Here is a 9,064-nt window from a genome sequence, read left to right on the forward strand (position 1 = left end):
CGAGTTTACAGTCGTCTTGAACGCAGTGGAGTCGGAATTTAGAGATTTCTGAGTTCCCAGTTGTTTTGAAAATGGCATGTCTATCAGTGCAGCAAATTCCCCCCTTATAATGTGAGAGCACCATACCTGCTCCACTGATGCCTCGTTCAAAACAACGTGCTACTTCTATACAAATGATGTTGAATAGTACAATAAAATAAGTCCCAAATAAAAGTCCCAAATGGAAGGGAAATAGATTATAGTCCCATGAAATCAGCCAAAACAAGCTCAATAAATCAATGCATGCACACACTCCTATTAAATATGAATTAAACTGTATTATGAATAGGCCTAGGCTACGTCTTTATTTTCCCAGTTTATCAATGTACTAGAGATATACCATTCAAATAAATTATTACCATTTTGTTGTTATGTAGTTTGATTGGTAAAAAACAAAGTCAAATTGAGGATATTTAAAAAATATATATTCATGTTTTATTTTTATGTTTAACTCACATAATACAATTTAAGCATATGCATTAAGGTGTCTAATAGAATACACGTGGAAAAAACAAACACGTTTAGACATTAATAAATGCATTCCTATACCTTCCAAAATATTTGTTTACGCTGGTGGGGTAGTGCCAAGATGGAGGCGAGTTGGCTTCAAAATAGTGCCTTGAAAGTCATCTAGTGTGTATATAAATAATTGGTTTATATACATCATTGGTTGACTGGTTGGTTTGAAAGCTATCGCGAGAAATGGAAGGGGTATTTTTTTAATGATATTTGAGCGTAATCTTCCTTTTGTTGTAGCCAGTCATACGTTCTGTAGCCTACAACAAACATATTAATTATATTTCATAGTCTTCATACAGTAGCAAAATGGCTAAGGTAGAACTCACACCGCTGAGACCCTGGGACGATTTCTTCCCAGGTTCTGACCGATTTGCTAAACCAGACGTGAGAGATCTACCTAAATGGAACAACAGGGTTGTCAACAACTTGCTTTACTATCAGACGAACTATTTGGCGATGGCTGTCATGGTTTTCCTTATTGTGGGGTAAGTAGCATGAGACGCTCTCCACAATTTGTATCGTCAACATAAAATATCTGGAAATCTGCTTTACTGTAGGCCACCATTGCCTAGTCTATTCATCGATGTTTAACTCTGGCCATCACCATAACTGTTGTGTTGACGTCTATAAAAGCTGCAATCTGCGATTCGTTTTTGAGCAAAATGACAGCCCCGCCACTTGTTTTGGCATAGAGGCCTACATTATTGGTATAGAGGCCTACAATTATCGCTAATTGTTTTTGTTGTTGTGAACAATGGAGTACATGTTGGGTTATGATAGGGTAAAACAGTTGCGCTAAAAGCTGAGGCATACATTCTTAAAGAATACTTTTCAGTGGGTAGCCTATAACCAATGAACATATTCCCATATCTAAGATTGTAATTTTAACTGATGCCCGCCTGAAATTAAAGTGTTGGGTATCATTTGCGAATTTTGGTGGCAGAAAGACTCACTTTAAAGTCTAATCATAGGAGCTTCCTGCCATGTTAATTTCTACCAAAGCATATGTTGGCGTTTTGTAATTTCTTACAATTCATCTTAATGAGCTTTCTCATTCTATTGCCATGTCTGAAGGATTGGCAGCATGACAAGGCTAATGCCAAGGGAGACTGAGTGCATGATTGGTAAAACAAAGTCTCCAGACATATTTTGGGCATAGAGGATGTGGGCACGCTTCACATGTTGAGAGACTTGTCTTGCATCCCCCTGAAACTCGACTTGCAACGTCTTATTGCAAATGTAGTTAAGCTTTTCTCTTTATGATGTTCACATTTAATTTCACAATCATTTTAGAAAATTAATATAAAGGCCTTGCAAGTGTCTAATTTCTTCATTTGTTTCTAAAGTTGCTCCGATTTATGAGTCTTTTCACAAATGGTGGAACATGACAGTGCATTACTAACACTTGATCACAAAAAAAATACTTAAGAGGAAGAGTTTCCACTTCAGAAATGTGGAGTTAGGGTTTCTAAAAATAGTCATATTTTGGCTAGACCTACTTGATTATGATGACACACTGTTGCTATGGTGGTCAGATACTAGGCCCCTAATCCCTGCTCACTCATCAGCTGCTGTTCTAGATAACAGGAATCTGAGATGAATAGAGCACAGAGAGTAAGCTGTCCTTAATCAAATAAATAAAAATAACTGTGGGTTGGGGAAAGCTCACCATTGGAGTCTGAAGATGTAACGTCAGAGCGTCGTATGATCTAAAACAACACTCTAGAATAAAGTCTGAGACAAACTATTGGAAATTGTAACATCCTTAACATAGCCTGTGAAGCAATGTCAAAACTACTTGCTGTTTAAAAGTTCCTCTCATCCTTCATCAGGCCATTTCTTTTGCTAGTTATAGTAAATGTCACTGCTTTGTAATCTCTTGATGATGTAGATTCACTTCAGTAAACACGTCACCATAATCTTTGAAATTGCTCTTATTCTGATTATGAGCTAATAATGTTTTGTAGAAATACACATTTTCATTGGAAAAATTGAAGTCATGTTGATGTATTGACAGTCTTTCACCACTAGATGGTATCACTGACCACAATGTATGAAAGATCAACTGTTCCACACTGTTCCAGCCAGTGTATGATCCTACCCGTTCAGTATGTTGTGCTTCCCTGCAGGTTCCTGAACCCTATGGAGATGTTCATGGGCATGGCGGTGGTGTCATTGGTCTTCCTGGGCTCAGTGTGGGCTGGAGAGAATAAGGCCATGATCAAGGACTTTAAGCGGCAGAACCCCACATTGTTTGTCATGGCAGTGATGCTTGCCAGCTACTTCCTCATGTCTCTCTTTGATGGCGTCATGGTCTTCATATTTGGGATCACGTTTCCTCTTCTCTGTATGTTTTTTTTTGTTCGTATTAATTGTTTCTTTTAGCCTACACTTCATTATGTCATCACATTAGTTCTAGGCAGAGAGGTGTCGTGCACATTTAAGAATATTAATCTGCATCCATTTCTTTGGGATTTCAGTGATCTTTGCACATGCCTCATTTCGCCTTCGCAACATGAAGAATAAACTGGAGAATACAATGGAGGGGGCGGGGCTAAAGAAGTCACCAATAGGTATTCTACTGGATGCACTGGGCCAGCAGGAAGAGAGTCTGCATAAGATCCAAGAATTCTTGGAAGGAAAACTAAAGGAAGGATGAGAACTCCACACAGACGCCACAGTCCCTGTGTTGTCGTAAGTCCCCTATCAGCCTCCCTGGCCTCTGACCGGATGGGAAAGGATTTTTTGCACACCTCCTTTTAACTTGCAGTCTCATTGCATGCAGTCAATGTTGAATGGGAATGATTGTAATACATCTCAGCTTGTTTGAAGACTTCAGCTAGAAACCATATTGCCTATTGCACATGCAAGTGTATGTGTGTTTAGACTAGAGAGCATGTGTTGAAAACACAAGCGTTAGTTTAACCTCAGGGTATTTGTTACTCCACCCAAAACTTGTCAGAGCACTTTGTTTTTTAAAAGTAGTGATGTCTGCATCTCAATAGTTCACATGTGAGTCTTCCCCGATGAATGGATTCGTGTGTGTAGTTGGGCAAGTGTTTCCAAATCCTGTATGCAATATTTATACAACTTATTTATATTTTGTGACCTTTGTAAATATAAGGAGTGAAAATATTGTGGCGGTAAAAGCAAAACTGTGACCGGACTGATTGAGGTCACTTGGTTTGAAAAATAAACAGAATTAACTAGGTGTAGTGTTCCATAGATGAATTCACAATTTATCTCGCAAATTAAGCAGTAGGGACTTGCCTTTTTAAAGTGCTGTGCATTCTCCCTTTTATTGATGCAAACATTGCAATGTGAAAATGCTGATTTGTGGAGAGTAGACCTTTACTTTGCTACTAAGCTGTACTACCTTTCTTATTGCTCTCTTTCCTCAGAAGAACTGGAGGTATTTAATCTATGTTTAATTATTTTCAATTAAGAGAAACAACTGACCGGCTTGGCTACGAAGGAGAAATTGTGAAATCACTAAATTATTAGTTGTGAATTTTTGTTTTCAACAAGTGTTAAATAAATACGGTACCAGTCATGTTTGGACACACCTACTCATTCAAGGGTTTTTCTATTTTCTACATTGTAGAATAATAGTGAAGACATAAACTATGAAATAACACAATCATGTACTAACCAAAAAAGTGTTAAATCAAAAAATAGTTTAGATTCTTCAAAGTAGCCACCCTTTGCCTTGCTGACGGATTTGCACATTCTTCGCATTCTCTCAACCAGCTACACCTGGAATGCTTTTCCAACAGTTTAAGGAGTTCCAACATATGCTGAGCACTTGTTGGCTGCTTTTCCTTCACTCTGCGGTCCAACTCATCCCAAACCATCACATTTGGGTTGAGGCCGGGTGATTGTGGAGGCCAGGTCATCTGATGCAGTACTCCATCATTCTCCTTGGTCAAATAGCCCTTACACAGCCTGGAGGTGTGTTTTGTGTCATTGTCCTGTTGAAAAACAAATGATAGTCCCACTAAGTGCAAATCAGATGTGATGGCATATCGCTGCAGAATGCTGTGGTTGCCATGCTGGTGAAGTGTGCCTTGAATTCTAAATAAATCACGACAGTGTCACCAGCAAAGCACCATCACACCACCTCCATGCTTTACGGTGGGAATCACACATGCAGAGATCATCCGTTCACCTACACTACTTCTCACAAAGACACAGCGGTTGGAATAAAAAATCTCACATTTGGACTCAGACTTCCACCGGTCTAATGTCCATTGCTTGTGTTTCTTGGCCCAAGCAAGTCTCTTCTTCTTATTGGTGTCTTTTAGTTGTGGCTTCTTTGCAGCAATTCAACCATGAAGGCCTGATTCACGTAGTCTCCACTGAACAGTTGATGTTGAGAAATGTCTGTTACTTGAACTCTGAATAATTTATTTAGGCTGCAATCTGAGGCTGGTAACTAATGAACTTATCCTCTTTTCTGGATTGACTGACCATGTTTTAAAGTAATGGTGGACTGTCATTTGTCTTTGCTTATTTGAGCTGTTCTTGCCATAATTTGGACTTGGTCTTTTACCAAATTGGGCTATCTTCTGTATACCACCCCTACCTTGTCACAACACAACTGATTGGCTTAAACACATTGGAAGAAAATAAAAAACAAGGCACACCTGTTGATTGAAACGCATTCCAGGTGACTACCTCAAAGCTGGTTGACAGAATGCCAAGAGTGTGCGACGCTGTCATCAAGGCAAAGGGTGGCTACTTTGAAGAATCTCAAATGTAAAATGTATTTTTATTTGTTTAACACTTTTTTTGCTTACTACATGATTCCATGTATTATTTTATAGTTGTCTTCACTATTATTCTACAATGTACAAAATAGTACAAATAAAGAAACCCTTGAATGAGTAGGTGAGTCCAAACTTTTGACTGGTACTGAATATGTTTCAAGCAGAAAACCACAGTTCCTGTGCCCAAGAACGCCAAGGTAACCTGTCCAAATCGCCCCATAGCACTCACATCTGTAGCCATTAAATGCTTAGGGTGTTTTTTTCTCACTGAATTCAAAGGTTTATTTAATAACAACACGGGACAGAAAGTAACCTGACATTCTACGCTAATAAAAGGACCAAACAAAAGAACCAAGCCAATTGTGTCCTAATAAACTATATGAGAGATATTCAATATTGTGAATTTCATAATCAAATGACCTTTGAACAAGCGTTTGATTTAGAACTTCAAAGGAATGTGGGATCCTAACCTATGTCCCATCAGCATTCACTCAGCGCCTCACCCTGTTTTATCTCCACAGTACCTCCAGGGTGATGGATGGCCTAACTTTTACCTTCTCTCCACTTGTCTCAATGCTAATCAATAGGCTGCAGTAGATTATAGTGAAGAGCGGAATACTGCAGTCAGTGACAGAGTGGATTCATCTGCAGTCACTCAACGCCAAACTTTCTCTGGATTGCTGTTGTCAGCTACTTCGACCTCTCATAGGCGCACATTGGAAATTCATTTCAAATCACAAAGTGATCATTCTATTGCACTTACAAGCCTTGGAGAGAAAGTTATATGATTTACATAACGGTGTCTTTTTTAAGGGTGTGAGCGTGAGAGAGATGGAGAGAGAGAGAAAGATAGACAGCAGGAACTGATGGCCTGGGTGTACTCTGGTGCAGCGTTTTAAGTGTGAGCGGTAGAGAGAGTTCAGCTGCAAGGCCTTATCGGTCCTCCCGGAGAACTGCACAAGTGTGATTTATGTCTCCTCCTGCGCCACTTTCCCTTCATGCGGACGACATTGAGCAACCTGGGAGCACACGAACGCACAAGCCCAAGAGGCATTAAACTCAAGTCTCAGAGCAGAGAACACGATGGGAGGCCCTTGTTCTCCCTCGCTCTCCCCTCCAGCTTTTGTGCTGATTTACACAAACATGTCTGTTGTGCGAAGCAGCTCGTCCAACAGACACGTGTTTGGTGCATCGCCTCCTGATCTGAACAGATGTTTAGTGTGAGGCTTTGAGAACATACGTGTTACTCTGGCAAGGAGCCCGGTGAGGAAACATCCTTCGTGCTGCCGAGACTCTCCCCAAAACACACGCATCTTTGCTGTAGTGTGTGTGTTTGGAATATTTTGAACAGGGATTCAAAAAAAGTGTTTCCTAACTAGCCATTACTGGCAGACCATGACCAGTGTAACCCTCCCGATCAGGCTTTTTAACTTTGCTGTGTGAATGCATTTGACCACAGTTTGCTGACACCGCACATGTAGTTTTGTATTTAAGCATTTTTTTCGGGCTGTTGTGTTCTCATGTGCTGTTATGGGTTTGGGGATGACAACATCTGTCTCTTGTTGTTTTTGTTGCAACAAGTCAGTCACTGGGCATGAAATGGAGTAATTCAGCATAATGCAACATTCATGAAGTCAGGTCAACACAGTCAGCTGGCTGTGCCTTAATCCATCTTGCCATCAGAACCCTGTATCATTCGGTCATATCCCGCATGAGACCACTTTAATCTGCAGTGCTATGAGACATCTACCCATTATTACTGTTTCTTCATGATCTCACAAACAATAACTCCACCCCCCCAGTTTAGGTGCAGAACACTGATCCAGCTAACCCCTCAATTACAGGTCAGGAATATTGCTCCCTGAGCAGAAGTAAGACCTGCTGCCCTGAGGCGTGATGACCAATTATCATCCGGATTGACAGCTGCTTTACCCTAAGCAGGGTAAGCAGCAGGCAGGGTCTAGCTAGCCACATGTCTGCACTTGACATCAGGGGAGTGTCTTTGTGGTCTATCGACACACACAGGAGCCCATTGTTTATGTGGTCTTGTGTCAGCTGGAACAGCCATCGTCCAGGGAGGAGGTGGAGAGACACTGGGGAAGACAGCTGTTGTCCAGGGAGGAGGTGGAGAGACACTGGGGAAGACAGCTGTTGTCCAGGGAGGAGGTGCAGAGACACTGGGGAAGACAGCTGTTGTCCAGGGAGGAGGTAGAGAGACACTGGGGAAGACAGCTGTTGTCCAGGGAGGAGGTGGAGAGACACTGGGGAAGACAGCTGTTGTCCAGGGAGGAGGTGGAGAGACACTGGGGAAGACAGCTGTTGTCCAGGGAGGAGGTGGAGAGAGACTGGGGAAGACAGCTGCAGAAGTATGTCTCTCTCACGCTCTGCCTCGGGTAAACTCAAGGACCTGGAACCCTCCGAACCCTCCCCAGAGTTCAGTGGCGTTAAGAGCCATAACACTTCAAGGAGGGATACACAATGCAAGCTGGTGAACTGTAGCCTCAATAGTAGGGTCAACAGTGGTGGCATGGTAGTAGGATATACTTGAAGTGCTGAGAAATGTGTGCCGGCTGGCTGGGGAGGGAGGAAAGAGGTGAAGGGTCACATTCTGCTCCATGGATGAGTTGAGGCGCCATGTTCCGGAAACACACTCGCACTACATGGACAGAGTTTTGACTAGTAAGTGAAGTGAAACGTTGCAAAATGTAGATAGAAATCTAATGAATAGAGCGGACTCCTTTCCCTATTCAGCATGACCATTATATCTGTACTGCATTTCTTTTTGAATGTTCTTCAATGTTGTACCCTTCTGAACAGGCCCAGGTTTAGAGCAGTTTACTCTAGCTTGTAATCTATGGGAAGGGCAGTGGGTGTCAGCCTTTAAACAAACTGGTTTGTCTGGTTTACAACTTATGCAGACACATAACCAGCTTGACTACACAGTGGTCAGAAAATGGAGCCCGAGCACCCTAACTGAGTCTTAAATTCTGAGGCTAGCAACAGTTGTTTACAGCTGACAGGTTATACTAGTCACATTTCACCCCAATAAGTTGCCACTAGCAAGTGCAGGGGAATATACACCGAGCGTACGAAACATGAAGGACACCTGCTCTTTCCATGACAGACTGACCAGGTGAATCCAGATGAAAGCTATGATCCCTTATTGATGTGACTTGTTAAATCAGCTTCAAAATCAGCGTAGATGAAGGGGAGGAGACAGTTTAAAGATTTTTAAGCCTCGTGACAATTGAGACATGGAGTACGTGTGCCATTCAGAGGGTGTATAATACTGTGACATAAGTGTAAGAGCCATTTGAAAAGACTGCCTGAGATTTCCGTCTGTTTTGGTGAGATGGCGTTATGGCCTGCCTGGTGACCTCACCAGGCGGTACATTAGTTACAAGGCCAATAAGAAAAAGTTCCAAACCTCTCTGCCAATAAGTTTTTGGTTTTCCACTCCCCACTCAGACCACTCCCAGGCAGTCCGAGCAAATTTCATACATGAGAAATTGCTCTTTGATAAAGTTATTTGTTTCTTTTTGACCATTGTAATTAAACACAATCACAGTAAGGTACTTCATTGTTACCCAGAAATTATTTGATATAAAACGGCTGCATTGGAACTTTAAAAAAGTCATTATATTATTGTCCTGAGCTCTAAATTCATCATTTGAAGTTTTAAAAAAGCATTGTACTTTCTTTACGGTAAAACCCAATGAACTAATTACCCTGGCTGA

At 41.4% G+C, this 9,064-nt stretch overlaps 1 protein-coding gene across 1 annotated transcript; it reads left to right on the forward strand.

Annotated features, from left to right (window-relative positions):
* Positions 1-692: 692 nt before the first annotated feature.
* LOC124020663 (PRA1 family protein 3-like) lies at positions 693-4,136 on the forward strand. Its single transcript, XM_046335907.1, has 3 exons — positions 693-1,043; positions 2,688-2,905; positions 3,039-4,136. The coding sequence occupies exons 1-3, from the start codon at positions 865-867 to the stop codon at positions 3,215-3,217; spliced, it is 576 nt and encodes a 191-aa protein (XP_046191863.1). The 5' UTR covers positions 693-864; the 3' UTR covers positions 3,218-4,136.
* The last annotated feature ends 4,928 nt before the right edge of the window (positions 4,137-9,064 follow it).

The sequence above is a fragment of the Oncorhynchus gorbuscha genome, linkage group LG03 (assembly GCF_021184085.1).
Source record: "Oncorhynchus gorbuscha isolate QuinsamMale2020 ecotype Even-year linkage group LG03, OgorEven_v1.0, whole genome shotgun sequence".
NCBI classification, from domain to species: domain Eukaryota; kingdom Metazoa; phylum Chordata; class Actinopteri; order Salmoniformes; family Salmonidae; genus Oncorhynchus; species Oncorhynchus gorbuscha.